Source organism: Battus philenor, unplaced genomic scaffold (genome assembly GCF_028537555.1).
Source record: "Battus philenor isolate CCGP_79_NKW_IND1 unplaced genomic scaffold, ilBatPhil1.0.hap1 SCAF_14, whole genome shotgun sequence".
Lineage (NCBI taxonomy): Eukaryota > Metazoa > Arthropoda > Insecta > Lepidoptera > Papilionidae > Battus > Battus philenor.
The window spans coordinates 122,170-143,776 of record NW_027181676.1 but is presented as its reverse complement, the minus strand read 5'-3'; the positions used below and the strand labels follow the sequence as shown (position 1 = coordinate 143,776).

The 21,607-nt window shown below is 48.2% G+C and overlaps 2 protein-coding genes across 2 annotated transcripts in view; both read right to left on the bottom strand.

Annotated features, from left to right (window-relative positions):
- Positions 1-371: 371 nt before the first annotated feature.
- gogo (golden goal) overlaps positions 372-21,607 on the bottom strand; it is a 77,903-nt gene continuing 56,667 nt past the window's right edge. Inside the window, exons 3-17 of the mRNA XM_068761304.1 lie at positions 18,196-18,827; positions 17,982-18,122; positions 16,153-16,331; positions 14,868-15,007; positions 14,414-14,550; positions 9,853-10,038; positions 6,571-6,711; positions 6,361-6,496; positions 6,070-6,285; positions 5,835-5,982; positions 4,373-4,616; positions 3,911-4,090; positions 2,829-2,994; positions 2,352-2,467; positions 372-2,237 (exon numbers count right to left, since the gene is read on the bottom strand). Coding sequence (XP_068617405.1) covers positions 1,743-2,237; positions 2,352-2,467; positions 2,829-2,994; positions 3,911-4,090; positions 4,373-4,616; positions 5,835-5,982; positions 6,070-6,285; positions 6,361-6,496; positions 6,571-6,711; positions 9,853-10,038; positions 14,414-14,550; positions 14,868-15,007; positions 16,153-16,331; positions 17,982-18,122; positions 18,196-18,827 — 3,257 coding nt within the window. The 3' untranslated portion in view covers positions 372-1,742. The remainder of the gene's footprint in view (positions 2,238-2,351; positions 2,468-2,828; positions 2,995-3,910; positions 4,091-4,372; positions 4,617-5,834; positions 5,983-6,069; positions 6,286-6,360; positions 6,497-6,570; positions 6,712-9,852; positions 10,039-14,413; positions 14,551-14,867; positions 15,008-16,152; positions 16,332-17,981; positions 18,123-18,195; positions 18,828-21,607) is intronic.
- LOC137933824 (cilia- and flagella-associated protein 157) lies at positions 11,216-13,125 on the bottom strand. Its single transcript, XM_068777884.1, has one exon. The coding sequence runs from the start codon at positions 13,123-13,125 to the stop codon at positions 11,227-11,229; it is 1,899 nt and encodes a 632-aa protein (XP_068633985.1). The 3' UTR covers positions 11,216-11,226.

Below are 21,607 nucleotides of genomic sequence, written 5' to 3'. Positions count from 1 at the left end.
TATCTTACGGCTAAATAAGTGTTTGTGTTAATAAAATGACTTTTCCATTCGACGGCATGACGGCTGCGACAATCTACTGCCCCACTAAAATAAACTTAACCTATCACTTGAAACAGTTGTCATGAACTAACAAACGGACTAAACTATCTTATTTGTGGCTGTATTTGCATACAATCGTTTGTGCAAATCGTTTTATATTCGTGTGTGAACTTAATATTGTAGTAAATTGTAACAACTTGAGGCAGATCTTTGAAATCAGTTAGTGTAACAAGGATTAAAATGAAACAACAACAGTAATTATAAAATAAAACGTTTATTGACGACATCCAACGGGACCGCGCCCGTGACGAACTCACAGTTATATCAATAATAATAACACAATTTCTTTTACTTATTGCTTAGTTACAATTTATAATAAAAATAAATTCGAAACGTAAAGCGTAAACATTTAAAAAAATACAAAAAAATTAACAAAAATGACTAGAAGCGCTTTGGTAGAGATCCGCGCGCAGAGCGGGGCGACGCCGCAAGGAAACGAAGCGCCGCGTGCGCAATCGATGCAACGAAATCAAATGAATATTTTGATGCGGGTGCTCGCGGAGGTGAAGAAGGCGAAATATTCCAATGATTATGCTTTGTACGAGTTTATACGATGTTTCTAAAGACTTTAAAACAAGTACGCTGTCGACTTCCTGTCAAATGAACGAGGTTTTAAGAGAATTCCGAGAGCGGCGATCAAGAATATACGATAAAGGCGCGCTAGTGCCCGCTCATTGAAAGCAAATAAAAATGCTTGTGTGTGTAGTGAACCGCTTGTAGAGCACTGCAGCACGAGCATCGTGACAGAAGGAAAGTGCACAATTGAATATATAAATGAATACGAAGAATAATTTATATTTGTATGTAAATTAATACAAAAATCAATGATACTACTTTGTGTTCAGCCAACGGCGCACGCGCAGGCAAAAATTAAACTTCTTTTTCTCTCTTTTATAATCATAGAATTTATCTAATTATAATGAATTGAACGTATCATTGATAGTTAAGTACAGTCAGTATCACAATCCCGCGTCGTAACGGTCGAGTAAGACGGAATTTACATCCAGTGCAAGTGTCACAGCGGGTGAGTGTTGGGATTAATTACATCTAAGTCAGTGAGTACGAATATCGCATAATGACTTTCATAACACTAAAATTGACCCTTCGCTAAAGAACACCGACCTCGTAGAAAGATTCAAACAGAATCCGCACAGAGCCCGCGCCTGCTTCCTATTGCACTACCCGCGTCAGTCTTCTAATCTAAACGTAAAGTACAATTATGAAAATGGCAATGTACAGTGCGAGTGCGACGACTGCCTATAAGACAGAGACGGACGAATGACAAGACGAGACCGCGGGTTGGCTTTTCTTAAAATAATTTATTGAACTTTTTGTGATGCGTGAAAATGGCGTATCGCACCTTACATTGGTCCTTGTAATTGTCTAAGGGGTAGCTACATTATTGCGGCCTAAGGCTCTGCTGAAGGCATGTGGTGACGTCACTGAGTGACGTAAGTTCTATATATCTCCATCGTATCTATATATTTCATAACAGCGACATCTTGGACCGCTAAGTGGCTGACGTTGAAATCCTACAGCATACGGGGGAGGATGAACGCCGATCGGTGACGAACGTGAGAAGGTGCGTAATACTGAGGAGTGCGGTGCCGGGTGCGGAGTGCCGGAGGGCGGGTGCGCGTCGCTCACGCCGCGATCTCGTAGCGGTCGGCCAGCCGGTTGCTGTCGGGGGAATCGTCCGCGAACTTTATCTCGTGTGAGGAGTCAGAGTTGTCGTCTGCGAAGCGCAGATCAGCTGCGTCGCAGCGCCGGAGCGTGGCGTCCTTCTCCCTCGCGGTGTCGTGCACGCGCTTCAGCGTGGCCGCGTTGTCGCACTCGCTGCTGTCGCGGCGCGGCGCGCTCGGCGTCAACTCTTTCATCGCTATGGACACAGGCATCTCTTCTTTTTTCCTCTTATTCTTCTTGTTCACTTTGGGCGAGCGCTGCAAGTCGCTGATACTGAAGTTAAGCGGATGTATAATGTTTCCTCTATCCATGACCTTCCTAATGGATTTAATGGACTCGTTGGATCTGTTTGTGCGGTTGTCGGAGTTCCTGCCGAGCACGCCGGCCGGCTGGTGCTCCTCCGGCGACTCGGAATTGCTGCCGGGGTTGGGGCGCAGCACCTTCGGCACCACCGCCTGATAAATAGTCCAGTATCATTTACAACGATCGAAATAATATACGAGATGACTATTTCAGAAAGCTATACGCAATGCGCAGCAGGATGTCCCGTCAATAATCGGGCTGAGTACCTCATATTTCAGTTGCATGCTCTGGTCGATCTCTTGCATGATGTCACCGTCCTCGATGGGCGGGATCCACACTAAAAAGGCCGGATCCATACCTAGGTACGAGCCAGGAACAGAACCTGCAACCATGAGTAGACATCCGTTCACTTATAATACACGCAGCGGAGCGGATGCGTGCCTGTCGGTGCCGACGGAGCCACGCGACCGCGCACCGAGGTACCATCGGTGTCTATAATTGGTTCCTAAACCACTAACTCGAGTCACGTTCTATGAGCCTGTTTGAAGCTGGGCCAATTATATCCGGAAAAGTCTGAGCTTTACAGACAGTGGGTGTAACTACTATGTATGAACTATATATAATGAAGTGAAAGTATATTTAATAAAGTTTTGTGCTCCAATAAAGAACACGTTACAAAGCCTAGTTTGAAAACTGTGCGTATAATAAATAAATAACGGCGACGATGACGGAGATTACATTACCTGCGTTGTTAACTTCGTAGTCGTAATAGTCGATCTCCATCTCGGGGTGCGAGGTGAGGCTGAGGTCCGACTTCAGAAGCTTGCGGTTGCACGACTCCTTGGTGTGTTTAGGGTTGTCGCGGATTTTTGCCGAGGACACGCCGCTCAGGGCGGGCGAGTACCAGCCCTGCAGCAGACGCACCATGTAGTACATTCATTGCAAACAACTGCAGCAGCCGGCGCCGGTGAGTGACAATTAATAAAACGTGGATCCAGCACTACGCGCCTCAATCACTGAGGCCGGTTAAAGCGAACAAAATTTAAAAAGATAGTACAGGGAACATTATGCGGTCCGAAGTTTCGGGAAAAGGACAGAAGGTGGAACTGTTTTAAAGACTATCCCGAGGAAGGCAGCATTGTCGATAGTAAATCATTGTATTAAATGGAATGTTTTTATCAAATAAATAAAAAATTAAGATAAAACGGCCGCACATGTCAAAAAGAGTTTTACCAGTTGAAAGTCGCGTCTCAATGAATTGTATCGTATTGTATATTATACTAGAGATTCCTCCCCCTGTGACTGTGCGACTACTACAATATCACAGACACTATAAAGAAGCCGCAGAGAAACAAATGTAGCGCAAATAAAGAAGTTATCGAAACTTGAAACAGAGCAAAGTCAAATCGCTTTACGTAGCGGCCAGCGAACAACCAGCGAACAGCCAGGAAGGGAGTGTTGGAATGAAAATATAGTTCTAGACAGGAGAGTACGTTGACAAATAAACTGGCATTTCCGGAGACTTATTGAATAGTTTTACACAACATTAGTTACAGCTGGACTTTTTTTGAAGCGCACTTTCACTTCTGCACGAGTGGCATTTGTGGATTCCGCGCACTAAGGGCGGCAGGAGGTGGTGGTCTTCTAGTAAGGTAGCGGAGCTCGACATCGCCTCAGGCTACTACACATTACAATTTCACCGGATGTTGAATTGGGCTCTGGTAAAACTTGCGTTGAAGACCTCTTGAAGAAGATGCAGACATATTTTTTTTAACGAATGAGAAATTCAATCCGTAGTGCTAATACGAAATACGCGGTATCTTACGTTAGTTAATGTCGCAGCTGACGTGGAAGACGAAGCCCTGCTGGCGCTCCTGTCTTTTTCCCACGCGCTATTGTTGTCCTTCTCGGCCGCGCTGTCTGCTCTCTCGCTAACGGTGGCGTTGCTCGTGCTCAGCTCCGCCGTCTCCGAGCGACTGGACGCCGGGTGAGCATGCAGTGAACTCTAAAAGAACACACCTCTCACATCCTCTCTTATGATACACACATGTACAGATCATGAAATATTGAAGACCGGACAGAGAGGTGCATGAAATTTAAATTCAAAACATTTTTATTTTAAACAGGCTTTTACGCGAACTTTTGTATCGTCAATTATTATATTTTAACGTTCAAGTCAACAAACCAAGTTCACTGTTGTACATTACTGTTACTATCAACCAAAACCTAGTAATTAACCATAATGATGCTCCGGCAGAGGTTCATAATTAAGTAAAGATGAACTTGCTTGTGAAGTAGAGACGCGCGTGGTGGACACGGTGCGCGAGCGACGCAGCGGGGAGGACATGGCGGGGGACGGGGGTACGGGGGCGGGGGCGCTGCACGCCGACGCGTCCTCGGGCGTCGCCGTAGCGCCGCTGCCGGTGCTGGCGACGCTGCCGCCCGTACCACCGCTCGCCGTGCTGCCGCCGCTGGCTACGCTAGCGTCGTCTCGCTCCACCTCCACGTCGGTTGCAGCATCCTCTTCGTCCCTGCACGTGCACTACACTGCTATAACATCCGTGCCTACCGCACTAAAATTGGTATCCCGTCTACCTATCATGTTTTTGAAGGAAGTTGCATGAATTGGCGATATTCTCCTGCCTGTTTACAAACAACGCTTCGCAATTGACTCGCAGTTTCATATTTGAACAATTAAATGATTTGAATTGTAAGTGCTTGCATTGATTATGACGTGACGTGATGTGACGCGAGCCCCCTTAAATGAACGCGGGGAAACAACAGGAGCGCCGAGCGTATTCATAACCACTCAATCGGCGTAATGAACGCTTAAGAACCCAGGGGGCCCGGGCGCCGGCGCGTGACCCGACAATGCGGCGCTCCCCGCTCCGCGCACGCCCCCCGCGCACCGGCGCCCGCACCAGCCCGAGCTTCCTCGCGTTCCCCGTTCCCCGTACTGTACGGCAGCGCGAGGGCGGAAAGCTAATTGCTTTGTGTACTTTAGGCATCTCCGAGGAGCACGCTACAGCGTTCTCTCGCAACTTAAGTTTTTGCTCGGTTCATTTCTTAATTCCTGTTTTGTATACAAGTTTTCAGTCATAGAGTAAAAAGAAAATGGCGTTGGTCTAGTAATATGTCCTTTTAAAGGTTTCAGAAGAGAAAAGAGTTCAGGGTCTGCAAGCGATTAATTGTCCTATGGGTAGAGAACATCTCTACCCATAGGACAATTAATCTGCCTGCAGTGTGTTACTGCCTGAGTTATCGCCAGGGTATACGGAATACACCAATGCTCCAAATACTGCGCTGAGGCACGTCTCGGACGGCGATACGGTACCACTGCACGCGGCTGTTGTGCTTCCTAAACGTCCGCAGTTTTGACCTCAACCATGTGGTGCACTTATCCTTTGCGACGGGGAACATACGCTCCAGGTCTCACCGATGTCCACGATCTCAGTAACATCTGTTAGGTGCGGATTTGGTCAGACCGGCGTATAGGCCGGAGTATATGATAACGTAGATGACAGAGGATCGCGGGGCAGCCGCGGGTTTTCTACTCTCCACGTTATTAGTGACGATGAGTTATTATAGCGTCTAGTGATAAACATATGCTGCAGCGCTTTTGAGATTTAACATCTACTTCGGTGCCGCGTTTTCAATCGACGATCCAGAAGATTTAGAACCTAGATCCTTAGATATACTTGAATAACAAGCGTCAGCACCGCTGGACTGTGTGTGTGTGCTCGAGGTACCTGTGCGCGCGCGGCGACTCCCGGAGGCGCGAGTGGCGCGCGCGCGCCGGCAGCAACCGCCGCAGTGCGCCGGCGCCGCCCACCTCCGACAGCAGCGTGCTGCGCGACGCCGCAGCCGCCACGCCCAGCTCCAGCGACGCCGAGCACGCTGCGCGTCTGACCGCTTAGATTCCGCACCACCACTGCCGGTCACTCCTCTTGGAGTGACCAATAGTCGTGGTGACTCTGAGCTTACCATCACTGTCCGTAAGGGACTCCTTGTCGGCGGCGCGCTGGTAGGCCCGCGTGCGGTGCGCGGAGTGCAGCGCCAGCGCGACAGCCGCCAGCGCGGCCAGCGCAGCCAGCGCGCCGGCAGCAGCTCGCGCTCCCCCACCGCCGCGCCACCACGCGCGCCCCACTCCTCCCACACCCCCCGCCGCCGCCCATGCCGCGGACGCGTTACGGATCGGTTCTACAAACACATACACGTGAACACACCAGACTAGTTAGAGTTTCGTCGTCGTTTGTATGGAAGTCGACTGCTCACCAATCTGGTAGGCGTGCGCCAAGAAGCCGCCCGCGCAGCGCTCGCTTGTGTCCAGGGACTTCAGCTCCACGAGCACGTGCCGCCCACCCGCCACCTCCACCGCGCCCGTGCCGTCAGTCGTCTCAACGCCGCCGCTCTGCATTACAAAAACAAATCATACTGTTTTTCATGCCTCGTATTATTTCCTGGTGTAGTAGTCAAGTATCTGACCGAAGCGGTGGCGTCGGGCCCGTCCCAGGAGGCCAGCAGCGGCGAGCCCAGCGAGTCGCCGTCGCGCGCGCGCAGCGCTTGGCCCGCGCACGGCAGCCGCACTGACTCGAACCGCACTCGCACCACGAGGCCCTCCTCCGCCTGCACGCGCACACACACTCCATTCACATATCACTACATTATAATCATAATACACTTTATCTAAGTTTGTTACACGTATACATATACCGAAAAGAGAAAGACAACAAGAATAAAGTAATTGGTATAACTGGCAACAACAAACACATCGGCATAGCTTTGTTCGACAGTTGCTGCAGCAGAACGTTACCGCTTCGGAAAGCGTTAGTGATGGGTTAAGCAGTGGCCGGAGAAGCTCCGGCAACGCTTATATCTACATTTAGATAAAACCCGACCGGCACGGGACGGTGTCATTTGTAGTACATTGGTCCCCGCTGCCGCCGACGGCGTGAACTCGTCTGGCTGATCTTTTATTGTTTTAGGTTATGGTCGTTAAGTCTTCTTTGAAATCTAAGACGTGTCTCAGTTTAAGGGCGGTGCAATCTAATGTACACGACCCCGGGGAGTTACTTTGTGGGTACACCTGCAGTCAACAAAGAGCGTATGGAGCGAATGGTCACAGTAATTCGTAGAAGACAGATTATTAAACGGTTGAGTAGACTCAGTGGCGAACGACCAGCATCTGCCCATTGTCTGCGGCAGCGCAGCGGCCGCTGGGGAGTTAGCGCCGACTGAGGAGCGGTGCCGCGCGGAGTCCCCGCGCTGCGCCCGCGTCGCTCGGCGGGGAATTAATCGAGGTTGATCTTAATTGCGCGGCGGCCACGCGCCGGTGCCCGCGAATTGACGGCGCAGTAATTGCGCCTCGATCGTCGCAGTCCGGGCCGTGCCTGTTGCCGCCAGGGGGTTAAGTCGTGCAATAGTAAACTGTTTAAATTAGTTTACTCTCTGAACGATGTTTCCGTCTCCCTCACTCCGCAGTGTGCTCGTATATTTGACTTTTACTATTTTTTTTATTTAGACTTCCGACCAAAAGAAGGGTGCGTGCTGGCAGTTCTGTGAACATATTGCTGTTTACTTCAAGCATCTTTCATTTTAATTAAGATATATCTCTACTCCTATGATGTCAAAGTACCAAGGCCTGTAAGCTGAACAAATGGAGCTGTCCGCATTCGTAGCGCCTCTGTGGTCTCTCTCTCGTAAGATAAATCGTCCGGCCGGATATTTGTGAACTGCAATTAAACTAAAGCGTACTAAGTTAGCGGCGCGCCTGCGGGCCTGCGGGCTGGCGGGCTTGTCTGTACGACACTACATTTGGCAGCGCCGTCCGCGCGGGCAGCCGCCGCACAGCGGTCGATAAGTGCGTCTTGATATTGTTTACATAACGATATAAGAACGCATATTTCTTGTGAACAGCAAGTATCAAAGAGAACGTATCACATTTTTTTTTGGTAAAAACAGTGTGTATTTAGGACCAAAACAAGATCATTTCCGCTGCAAGACTTTTGGACTCTACTAATGTCTTCTGTGTTTTAATTCAATCAAACGAGTATAATTAATGCATTCTTCCATCCGCGATTCTCGTAGTGAGCAAAACATCAGCGAAACGAACATAAATTTTGACTTAAATGCGATTAACTAATGAATAGCCGAACGTTTCCAGCCACAATCAATATCAACAAGTTCCGCTTGCAACAGCTGCACGTGCATTTTGTTCTTTAAGGTCTCACATTTACAACAAAGTAACTTGTGTGATAGAAGGCAAAAGTGTGTGTGTTTCTTAACAACGTGATTACTTCATCAGTGATGTTGACAAGTTAGCAGAGAAAGATCACCCGCTTATGCGTCGCACAGGCACTCTCGTCATTAAATAAATAATGACTATTATATAACGTTATCTCAGGACGCCGGTGCCGGAACACGCTTAACGCAGGCCGCTCCCGGTCTTTTACTGGAAATCTTTGAAGGAAGTTTATGTCCAACGATGGAAATCCTGCAGTTGAAATAATGACGATGATGATGTGTTACTTAAACTGGAAAAACTTCATCATCTTAATTATTTCACTAACTTGTAGCAATGACATCAGTAAGTATGTATTCATAAGACAGATCGTAACATCGGGTGCGGGTTGCACTGTAATACTTGTACTGTTCTTAGGTATATTATATTCTCTGAATTTCCTTTATCATTGTTATTTTAGGTCAATAAAATACATTATTATATTTAATAAATATGTGTCATGAAAACTTGTAAATATGTGAGTAAAGTCAAAATATGTTGTTAGTGCAGATTTGTCTGCGAGCTGTAATCAAGGCAGTTTGGAGCGCGAACACGCTTTTTCTGCTAACTAACTTGAATCCGTATTTAACTACAATTTTCTTTAATTTTAAAACTCGCCAATTCTTATCTTTATAGTTCTATATTTAAGAAAGATAAATATAGTTAATCGAATGAAATGTTTTTTTTTTTCAATTATGATGAAAAATTCGGATTGTGGTAAGTTTTATTATATTTTGAAAACTTTTGACGATATTTTGAGACGCGCCGGGTGTTGGATCGAGGCTTCTTATCCGTAGTGCTACGGTTACCATCGAGGCACAATCACGCGCGCGAGCGACGCTCTGTCGCTGTGTGGGGTCTACATATTTAAGGCATCAATTCGGTAATGCTTCATGTCCCTACACGATTCAGCACGAGATTTAAACGTCAGAATTGAAAGGCAGCTACTCCCCGGCTATCGATTAAAGATTTGCGGAGCGAAAGTAAAGTTTAGAGCGAATGTTACGCATTAATTTTATATAAAACGAGTCCCGAGCCGCGCGCCGCCGCCGGGACAAAGTTTACCGCGCTCCTTTGACGAGAGCTGAAGGTTGTGCCTGAATTAAGTATAAAAGCTTTGAAAATATGAATTTACCTGAAAACCTTTTGAGCGAAAACTTCTTTCTGAAGTATCGACGGTTTACAAGTTATCAAAGCAATTTCTCGCTACGCATCTCGCGGTGCCTCATGCTCATGCCTCTCCTCAGTAACCAACCTCGAGAGCTCCCTCAAGGATCTTGACTAAGATTTCTAATAACATTGTATATTTTACTGGAACGCGAGGCCATACACCGATGCAAAGACTGAGGTGTCAATCGAAAAGCATTTAACATTCCGTTTCAAGAGAGCCCTTATGAAATAAACTCGCTAGCTATGATCGTACAATCGGCAGAATTTCTATGGCTGATGTTTTTATCACTACGAAAACCTATGATGTGGTGGTGTACCTGCAGCAGCCAAAAGGAGCGCGCAGGGCAAGCGCGCGCAGAGCCGGCCAGCAGGCGCGCGGCAGGCGCCAGGTGCAGCACGCAGCCGCAGCGACAGCGCGCGCCCACCTCCGCCACCACCGGCGCCGCGTCGCCCGCCCAGGCGCGCGCGCTGCAGGCGCACGCCGCCAGCTGCACCGCCTCGCCCTGCGGACACGTCCTCCCCGCTTCTACACATCTCTCACACCGACACTCCATTTGTTTACGGTAGCTGACCATTTACAGTAACTACTTGTATGGGTCATGAAAGGTATCTCAACGGAACCCAATTGGATAGAAACTGGAATCAAAAGGATGGATCCTTTAACTACGTTACCGTACGCACCTCTAAAGCTACGTTAGGCACCCACTGCAAGGCATACGCCTATCCTTCTTTTTCTTCTCAACACCCAAACTCGGTCCCAATAGCATTATTTGTCAAAATACAAAAGTAGTCAGAATAACAATATTAACAATCATCATAGACGACTACAATCGCCATTCTCTCAGTAGTTACACCATTTCAGCTTCAGTACATTTACTGCTGCAGTATATTGCACATCGCAGTGAAGACAAGCGTGTGGACAGGACGTAGTAGAGAGAACGCTAACAATCCACACCTGCTGTCGAAGAAATTCGCTTTTCTGAATCAGTGGAAGCATACAAACAAATTTGAATACTTTAACAGGGTTTTACTTCATAACTGGTCACGTGACCCGAGCGCACTCGATACGAGGACGTGTCATTTTGTGTTCACGTCTCGACTGCGTGCAATGAGCGCAAACAGTGGGCTGCTGCTCGTACCTGATGATGGTGAGGTTATGTTGAAGAATTTAGTCTGGCTGTGCCTTTAATATAATCTTTTACCGGTTAACTAGGAAGTAAATGTTAACTCTGAAGTTAAAAAGCATTAACGCCGTGAAAATTTAAGCAAAATTTCAACACTAAAATATAACCAATATTTATTTGGTACGATGGTAGAATGTGTTCATATTATTTTCATTCCCGCGCGCGAAATCCGATTACAAAGCCATATGATGTGTTGTTCAACAAAAGCCTATCACTCCGAAGACTGCTTTGTTTTTTACCCAACAGTAAACACGATCAAATACTCACACGAATTTTAACAAAGCTAGAAACGTAAAGAAACAATAAATGCTTAAAGCTGTAGCAAGAAATTTACGCGGAAACGAAATTATTTAAAAATTAGTTAACTATGCGCATTAAAACTTTATTTCAAAACTCTTAAAATAATATAAAGTACAGGTACAGGTAAATGTAACAATTAATTAGGATTAATAATAAAAACAAATCGGTACATATTTTTCAAAAGATATAAGCGCCAGGTCCGCGTCGTCACTGCGCGTCTGTTTCGTCCTTTTCCTTGTCATCGTCTGCGTCTTCGACGGCTTCGCCCGCTTGCTCTTCTGCCTCGGCCGCTTGTTCAGCTTCCCTGTCCTGCTCACCGCCTGCCTCGGTGACTTCTTCTCCTGCCGAAATTTCTACGCCACTCTCGCGGGTCATCTCTTCACCCACAGCGCTCTTGTCCTCCTGAGCCTCAAAGATGACCGATTTAGATTGCAACGACTTCTGCCTCTCTTCTATAAACTTGGCCTGCGAACTTAACGCCATTTGCGAATACGCCAAGTCCTTCATGATCGATTTCTGAATCTCAAGTTTGCTTCTAACGAGCTGTTTCTCAATGTCTTCGGTTTCTTCCTCTTCCTCTTTCACGGTCGCCTCCGAGCCCACGGTTGATTGTGACGATGTCACGAAAGATGCAATACTCTCTTTCTTTGGTAGCATGGGCACGGTGGAGGGCGGCAGCACTTGCATGCTCGGAATAGTTTTAATACTTCCCAACGACGAGGGCGTCAATACTACTGAAGGAATGCTTTCCCGTTCACCATCTATCAAGTCTACAGAAGACGCCATAAATGTTGTAGAACCCACGGATTTCTTTGAACTTTTAGGGATAAAGCCGAGATCTCCTTCGTCGTATATTTTGCCCAACGACCCGATAGTTTCTAATGATTCTGCCTTCTGGATATCGCGATATTGCGTTACTATGGCAAGCAGGCGCGACAACAACACCTGTCTGTCCAGGGCCTCGCGCGCTGCGTCGGTGTCCGCCCACTCGTCCAGTTTCAGCGCCGCCTGGATGGCAGTGGCCGCTTCTTTCAATATTTTCTTCAATTTAGCGTTTTCTTTCATTATTCTCGAGGATTCGACAAAGTACTTGTTTTGATTGGATAACTTTGCATGAAGATTTTGCTCCAGAATTCTGACTTTCAAAGCCAAATTGTCGTTTTCGTTGGTTAACTTTTGTATTTTTGCCTGCAAGGTGTCAAAGTCATAGATTTTCTTCTCGGACAGCGCTTTTTCTTTATTAATTTTTTGGAAGGCAAGGGTTAGCTGATCGATTACTTTTCGCTGAACGATGCTAGTGTTGATAGCTTTGTCTCTTTCCTCTTCCGCCAGCTGCATGGCAACGCGAGCAGTTCGCTCGCTCTCCTTGTAGTTCTCGTTCTGGTCCGCCAGCTTGGACTGCGAGGTTAGGATGCTGTCGAGTTCGTTGTTTATCGCTATGTTCTCGCGGATGACGCGGTGAGTAGACGCCGCAATTCTTAATTCCGTTACATCTTGAAAATCCTGCGCGAGCTGCAAGAGTCTGCCTTCCATCTCTTTCTTTAGTTTATCCTTACCGATGACGAATTTCTTTTCGGTGTCGTAAATAAGTCTTTTGTACTTCATTTCTTGGTCCTTGAAATCTTGCTCCTGTTTCTCAAACTTTCTCATCAAATCAGTCTTGAGAGCTCTAAACTCTTCGAGCGTATTCAGCTTGCCCGACAGCAGTTTGTTTTCGGAAGTCAGCTGGTCTTTCATCACGTTGAAATTTCTTTCCAACTCGGCGACCGTGTGTTTGAACTGCGCCGTCTCGACTTCCCTTAATTCTTCGAGGCTTTTAACTCTTTCCTTCAGCTCGCCGTTCTCCTCATTCTTGGTGTTGAGCACCTTTTTCAAGTAGGCGATGACGTCGGCGCGGTCTTCGTCCAACTTCTCGTAGGCCTTTTGCAGCTCCTCATTGCGCACCTCGTACTGTTCGATGGCGGTGCGGTACCGCGCGAGCTTTCTGTTGCAGTCCGCCACTTCCAGCTGCAGGAAGGTCCTCTCGACCTCCGACACCGTGGGTCTTTTAACGGCGTCCTCGTCGGCCGGTTCATTTTTCTTTTTAGCGTCTTTTTTGGGCGGCATGATTCGAAATCGCACATAAACAAATAACAAGAACTGATATTAAAGTCGATCAGACTTTTTTCTGTTTGGACAGTTGCCCAGTAACGCGTAACGCAGTAAAACACAAAGAACAGAGCGCAGACTTCAACGCTCCGCCGGTAACAATAAGTACTAGACACAGCTGTAGAATAAAGGAGGTCCTTAAACGAATATCCTTAGGACGGTGCCTGTTCGCATCGGTAGAAACATGTTGTAGGTTATCGTTATAAAAAAAATATTGAGGCCCGTCAAAGTTAACAAAAATATAATATAATAAGTTATAATAAGTTATGTTAAGTTATAATAAATTATGCATTTGTGTAATTTGTGTACAATAGCACACAAATTACACAAGTGCATAACTCGTAGGCGTTAGAGAAGTGATGCTTAGCGCGGAGGTACTCGTTGCCGGAATCGACGCCATCGTCGCACAAGGACAGGCGTGCGGTTCTAGAACATCCGTCAGCTAAGGTGTTCGCCTGTATATATGCTACCTTATAGACATATGAAATTGAAACTAAAAGCCGGTAGCGGCGCGAGGCGGCGCGGCCTTAATCTTAACGTGTAATTCTCCGCCGTGCGCTAGCGAGACACTTTAATAACACGCCCCACACCCGCAGCGCTCCGTTTGCGTACGATCGTTCTTGTAATTTATAGAGACAAGCAAATGAGATTACGGTTGAGTATGAGATTTGCAGACAGTCAACCTGCAGGCAGGCGAGGTGCTGCACGACGCACTTTAGCGTCTGCGCCGACTCTTAGCTGCCCATCTTTCCTAACAGTTCCATCATCTTTTTCTCATTTTAAGGCCAATCCAAATAAAATAAAAACTATTGAATATTGTTGAATCACAAGACCTGTCGTCGGAGCGATCTTTGAGAGAGGCCCGCTCCTCGCAGTGGCCGTTTATTGGCTGCCTCGATCATGATAAACAATTATTGTTATAATTTGAGTTGCTTGGTATTTGCCTATTAGTGAACACATAGTTTCAGATACTGTGCCCGCGTCAACTCTCTATATTTAAAGCATTTTGACCAAATCATGCAAAAACAAGACAACGTTACTGAGAGATCTTTTGTATAAGGTAGAGTGAGGGTTTAAAGATTCAAACAGGACTTGTTTTGTAATTGATGGTCAAGTGCGGGTTCACCGCTGTGGGTGCGAAGTGAGTAGGTAAGAGACAGCGGAGTATTGTGAGAGAGCGTGCACCGTCCGTCAATATCGCAGTCTTTGCCGAAAGCTCAAGTTTGAGAGAGGCGCTGTGAGTTACCTCGCAGTACTTGGCGCCGTACGCGGGCGGCGGCGAGTCGCAGAAGCGGTGGCGGCTGCGCGTGAGCGTGGAGCAGCGCGCCGGCGCCGGGCACGCCGACCACGCCGACCACGCGCCCCAGCTGCCCGCGCCGCCCTCTGCAACAGCCGCGCTCGGACAACCGCGGGGCGTAGCGGGCCAGCACGCGCTCATTGCGCGCCGCGCCAGAGACACCTTCACGCTGCTACAACTCTAATGTTTGTTTTCGTAACAAATTCAATACTTCTCGCCAGCACTTACTCGACATATAGAACAATCTTGAACTGTACTGTGAACGAGTATTGTTGCGTCAACATGCGCCTGTCTCTGTTAGAGTTATGAACTCTATTGTTATACTCTATATCTCTAATAGAGATAGGCACGTGTAAGCTACTTATAAACTCAGTTCAGTAGAACAATATACGAGCGCGCGTACCTGACAGCGGCAGCGTGGGCAGGCAGTCCATGCGCACGTCGGCCACGGCGCCGGTCACGGCCTGCGACACGTACACGAAGCAGTACTCGGGGTAGCGCTCGCTGAACAGCCGGCAGTCGAACGACGCCGCGTGCTGCCCCCTGCCGGCGGCGCCTCCGTCACAACCAGCGGGAGGGACACGGGCCTCCGCTCGGAGGACCGTACCCCGTCCCTTTCTCTGACCACCGCAATTTTTCGCGCGTCCAGTTTGAATAAGTCTCCCACGTCCCGTTATCAAATTTTTGTACAATATATTACTCTCGTCTTCAGTGACCAATGTCGATATGAACAATTTCTCCCGACGAAATGTCAAACCCGCGGTCATGACAGACTTCAGCAGCCAGGCTGCCACCGTCTCATATATATTTACAAAAATAGTCTACACAATGTACATTTATTTATTGTTGGTCAAATAAAACATGGAGTAAAGTCGATAGTCAATTTGGCAAAAATGTAATTTATTATTTGTTGGGTGCGCGCCGAGCGGCCGCCATTAATTACTTAAAGCGTCCGCGGGCGCGCGCTGCTTTCCATTTGTTTACAGTTTCGTCCGTTGTGAGCTGGCCGCTCGGATCCTTTTTAATCCGCGTTTACATCAATTACTTGTCAAAAACTGCTTCCAACCATCGGATGGCATTGTGTGCAGGCGACACATAACCATTTCTATAAACTGTAAGACAACGAGTAATAACAACCGATGCTCTTTAACAAAGTGACGAGAAAAAGTCTTAATGCGTAAAGTTCACTTTGCCTAATATAAAGAGAGCTGACACCGTGCGCAAAGATTCCATACTCCCCCTACTGAGGCGAAGCCAGGGCGCGGCCAGGGCGCGGCTAGTCCACTCCATTTGCTGGAGACGACATAGTCAAGGTCTCGGGACGTCGCTGGGCGCGGGCAGCGTGAGACCGGGAATGGTACTGATATTTGAGTGACGCCTGTACATCTCAGAGGGCATGTATCGACTAACAGGAATGAACGAATGAACTCTTTTCCATGCGCTACTTGGATGTGATGCGTCTGTGAAACTCGACTAAATTTGTTTTCTTTGTCCACCTGAGAGTTATTGAAGAAGTCCTTCTGTTTCCGATACCATCGTCATCCGTCCGTGCGCTGCTATTGCAGCCAGTGGAGTTGAAGTCTTCTTTCTTCTTCCCGGCGGCCCTTTGGCTCGAGTGTGTCTTATATCTTTTCTCTCGACATCTATAGCTACATGTGTATGTATGTGAAGTGAGGAGTGGGGCCCACCTGCGCACGCGGCGCTCGGCGACGTAGCGCAGGCGCTCGGCGTCGCGGCCGAACACGCGCACGCGGTCGGCGCGCTCCAGCACGCACTCGGGGTACTGGAACAGCACGCGCACGCCCTCGCCGCACGGCAGCACCGACCCGCCGTGCACGTTCAGCACGAACTGCTCCGACCAGTCCGCCTGCACGCACGCGCGTCCATGTACTCATGAACAATATACAAAATCCTACTGCCGTGTTACAATACACGGCGAAGTGCATTGTACCTGATTTAATACTGAACATACCATTACGGCTCAAAAGAGCCATTCGGAACTTTAGCAACTCATTGCTCCGGCGCATTTGACTTCTTAACTTTTTCTTAATTAATCTATAGTCATGATACTATTTTTGTTCCTTCTTATTAATGATTAAAATCCATATGTATTTCCTTCCTAATAACCACTCATGCAGGAGATATAAAGTCGAGTGATTTTGCCCGCTATGATAGAAATAGGTACCTGGTAAGTGTTGGTATAATTAGTGTTAAGAACTTTCTAAAAAAGAACTTATTCTACATCTGTTATAGCGTGAAGGATATTTAAGGTTATAATGGAGTTTGGGAATAAATACTTTTAAGTACTGTATTAGAAATAATGTGAAAGTGACCACAAAAAGCCGTCGGAGTTTTTTGTGGGCTCTTCTCAGAGTTCTTGTCGTATGTTCGTAGGTTTAAGTTGAAGGGTGCCATGGAGGAAAATTCAATCTGACTCTATTTACTATCAAATCAGGTTTTTCTAGCTTTGTTCTTTAGAATAACTCTAATGGTCAGTTTAAATCATCCAATGAGGACAATTGTATAAATAAAATGAATGACGATGAAGCGAAGCAAGTAGCAGAATATCAGGACGGAATCCCCGGCGGCGAACAGAACAAGTTGTTGTTACTCTAGACGTGTCTTCGCTTACGGCAATAGAAGAGAATGCACCCAAAGACTAAATTCCGATCTCTGGGAAGTGCCAGTCCATTTGACTCACGCACACTCGTGTCGGAGCTGTGAGCGCAGAGTACATTGAGAGTTTTTGAGGAGAAAGAGAAAATGGAACGACCGCGGCCGCGGCTATGAAGCGCACGAGTGTATTTTGAAGAAATTCCGCGGTCTAAGTTCGGAGAAAGTCCCGCCGCCGCCTCCAGTCATCTAAGTATAATCCTGAAGGAAACTGCTATGTTAAAAGCAATTTATTTCAATTTAATACCTAACTCATACGACTGTGTGCATTTCTTTGTAGAGAATATTTAAAATTTCGCAGTCAATTTAGATAAAAAAGGTAAACGAAATAAATTCAAAGCGAAATTTCGAAAAGTGAAAACAGAGCCTGATATTGATAGTTTACAAGTTCGAGGAAGAGATCGCCCAGCGACGGATAATTCATTCGAAGAGAATAAACAATTTACTTTACAACGCTTCATTTTTCTTTGAAATTTCGTCCACATCGTGACATTTGCGTTCAAGTAGTATTTAAGCTGGAGATTCCTCGAAAAGCACGCGGGGCAGCGGTTCTCGAGGGCCGTCGAGAGGCGACCGCGCCGGGTCAACAGTCTTATCGGCGCCGTGAAGACCTCTCGCGCCGCAAGTCCGTCGTTCGCCACGAGGGCCCGCGACCTCTTGCACTCGCCTAACACGACGTCACGTTAGACATTACAGTTCAAAAAAAAAACAACAAACACTTTGAAGAAATTCAGTCAATGCGAGCGGGCACCAATCGCCACGTACTGGCGCACGATAAACTCGTGAAGCGGCTTCGAAAGAGCGCAGGCTCTAAAAATTGAAGGCAGGGTACTGCAGGCGTCACCTTGATGAAGGCTGCGGCCAGGTCCTGCGGGCCTGCAGGCGCGGCGGGCGCGGCGGGCCGCAGCGTCAGCGCGTAGTCGCCCGCCTGCCCGAACAGCTCGCAGCGCAGCGTGAGCGTGCGGCGCCCGGGGAACCCGTGCATCTGCATGTAGAAGAGGCACATCAGTACATTGAAAAACGTGAAGCAATGGCAAGTAGGTTGGCGCGGCGCCCACCTGTTCGGAGTAGAGCACGTGCGCGCGTGAGCTGGTGTTCCTGCCGTCGCAGAGCACGGCGCCGCCGCGGGAGTGCCCGCAGTACAGCAGCTCCAGCCAGAAGTCAGCGTTCGACTCCAGCGGCGCGCACACCACCTTCGGAAATTCCAGTATCGCGGTCACCTGCCGCTCAGGGTACGTCTGGATTTGTTCGGGAGTCACGTCCAGCTTGGCGGTGGGCCACAGCACGTCGAACTTCCACGATTTGACGAAGCCGTCGCCGGTCTCCACGACGCCGGCGTCGGAGTCGCGGCGTGCGCGCCTCGTGCTGTTCGCGTCGTAGTCCTCGGGCGATAGCCGGTCGCGGTCGGCGATTATTTCCAGGTAGTACACGCCCCCCCTAGAGAAGTATCCGCAGGGTAGCGTGAGGCGGCCGTCGGCGTCGAGCGCGAGGGGCATGGTGGCGAGCAGCGCGCGGCCGTCGTCGTCGTCGCGCGCGAGGCGCACGCGCAGCGACGCGGGCGTGGTCGCGCCGCGCACGTGTACCCGCACGTCGCCGCCCAGCGCCACCAACGCGTGCGGTATTTCCACCCATATCTGCGCCAGCTCCGCGCGCTCCTCGCCCCCGTACGGGTTCACGAAGCTAGCGCCGCCTGCCAAAGTCAAAGCCGTCACTGTCTGTTCCCAACCATGTTCCCGTCGCGGATCGTACTCCGTCGCACGACCAGCTCCGTTGTCAAAAACACTGACCGTATTATTTTAATATTAAACTATCGATTTCTTTAAGTCGGCTAACACGGAGGGCCGTGTAGCCTGAAGCGAAGTTCATCTAAAGTGGGTATAGATTATTATTATTATTATTAACTGATACACCTAAATTTTCATTTGCCGATTAAAAAAAAAAGCGTAATAATTGCGAAGTTCTTCTAAAGAGCTCCCTTAAGCTCGACTTTAAAGGTTCTGTCAGTATTCGCAAGGAATTTAAATGTATGCAAGTAGGTCAGACAAGCATTTGCCGCGCGGACGTCATCTGGCGCGGAGCGTTTCCGACACAAATTTTACTGCGCCGGGCAGGTGTTATGCGCTATTGCAAAGCAGATAAGGTGAGTGGGTTGCGGCGAGTGATCGCGCGCGGCGGCCGCTCGTTGTTCAGGAGTTCAAACTGCAACTCAGCTCCGCGACTGAAAATGGGAGAACGGACTCGCCCCCCGGGAGCGCCGCGCATCCATGGTGACGACGATCATAAACGAAATTGTATGCACGCAATCGACGACAGCAACTGGAGCCAAAGGATTGTTATATAATAAAACATTTTTATGCAAGAAGCGTAGTTACTGTTGCAGTGAATTACTTGGAGCCGCGTGGTTTCTGATTCCTGTCTATGACTCCTAAAATATTACTTAATAAAATTAGATCCCAACATTTAGAAAATTATAAATCAATTTCAAAGCGTAGCCACACGCGCAGGACATCCGCTTCGCCACGCCGCCGGGAGTTTTGGCCGTCTGTGTGCAATCGATAACTATTAATCTAACATTGCAATTGCTATTTGCTTCAATTGAAACTTGTAAACATACAGCACGACGACGTCGGCCCACTACAATCACAACAAATGTCCGCGTCAGCGCTCTTTGAAAATAAACACGTTGTATAGCAATCAACTCTTATTAAACGTCAGTTTTGCTACTCATTTCGTAACATTGAGCCCCGAGCCCCGGCCGCGTGGTTCGTTGCTAATGGAGAGCGTCGCGTCTGTTCATCTTTAAAAATGTCATTAAAGATTTGTTAGTGAAGGGCCCGGGCACTTAAAGCTAATTTGTACAGCGCCGACCACGTTGTTTAAATTACCTTTAAGTGACCTTTCGACAAATGGGACTGCCAGCCCTGAGCTGTCGACCATCGCGTGTACAGTATTTTAACAAAAAAACCTTCACATTTGGCCGACCTTGATCACTATAAGTTGATAACAACAAAGAGCGCGAGCCGCGCCGCGGTCTGACTTTTAGTCGGAGCGGGTATCGACCGCTGCGTGCCGCGGGCCGACGCGCCCGCAGAATCGATGTATCTGCTGCCCCGCCCGCGGGGATGTGTCCTAATTGGGGTTCCGCTTAAGTCCTGCAGAATTAACCTCCGCGCCCGCCTCCGCGTGCCCGCATCACGACGCAACTCGTGCCTTCAGCGTGCAGCGCTCGCCCGACACGCCGCCGGAGGCTAAAAACTTCAGCTGCTACCCGCAGCATCGCGCGACCCGGACCTGCATTCATCATCAGCCGATAGCCAGCGCTGCCATCATCCCGGGAATTCGACTGTGCCGTTGGTTCACCTCGTGGAAGGCGACAGCTCAGTTGTAAGGCCACGTTTTCCAGCTTGTGGTCAACGCTCGTGAATCTTTCGGCCTCGACGACCGTCGGTTGTATTGTAGTCGTGCCCCGCCCACTGATGCTGCAGGTGAGCTTCTCGCCGCGTCGGTGACCTTGTTTTCTGTGGACCTGCTTATTTCTGATTCAATTGCGCAATGAGCAGAGCTCTCTCCGGTCTGCGTTGTACGCCAGCAAATCGTCCGCTCTTAACACTGCCGACGTGGCCTCGCACTGCACTTGGTGACGGCTGTTTTTGACAGTCTTCTAGAAAGAAACTCATGAACATCTTCAATAGTAAGTGTTCTTAAGCTTATTAGTCCGGGGAGCGTCGTCCGGAAAACAAATGTATTTCTCTGGATCCCCTCTCAATCATTTGGCGAATTGTTTTAATATTAACAATGTCTCCCTTGCTCTGTGCTGTGTTTGCTGTCAGTTGTCTATTTAACCGTTTGATCCTGAATTTCATGAATTCGAGCCCCTGCATGTCTTACATAAAAATATATACGATTTTTTCTTCTAAACATTTTGAATAGTGAAAAAGCTTTAGGTATATGTATTATCCGTAAGTTAATATTGAAATAGTTCTCCCCGCCCACGTGCATGTGCACAAGCTCCAGTTTAAGCAATGCACTTCCAGGGAAAAAAAGTTGTCGAATCAAATTGCGAAACATCGTCGCTTTGGCTGCAAATGAACGCAATATTACACCGTTTCCCCGGAGCGCGGCAGGTGAAACAAAACGACGCGCTGGTGACAATAAAGGCGGGCGCGGCGGCGGGCGCGGCGGTGGGCGCCCCGCAAACTGTTCCGCGCGCAGTCCCCGGAGCTCCACAAAATTTTGTCGTAAAAAAAGTTGAAGCATAAATTTGATTATTTGTGCAGCGGGGAGGTGTTCATTCACATGTGCTCTAAGAGAAAACAGAGTCAGAAGAGCCCGCACCTCTATTTTTCGAGTAAAGATAACAAAACAGTCAGTTTTGTACGAGTTCATATAACATTAGTAAATGAGTAACAATTTTTACTTAAAGACTATGTAGAAAATGATTACCGTATGGTATCGCTCAGAACTACTAAC

Coding starts and splice junctions, on each gene's coding strand:
- LOC137933824 (XM_068777884.1), bottom strand. CDS start 13,125: ATGCCGCCCAAAAAAGACGCTAAAAAGAAAAATGAACCGGCCGACGAG.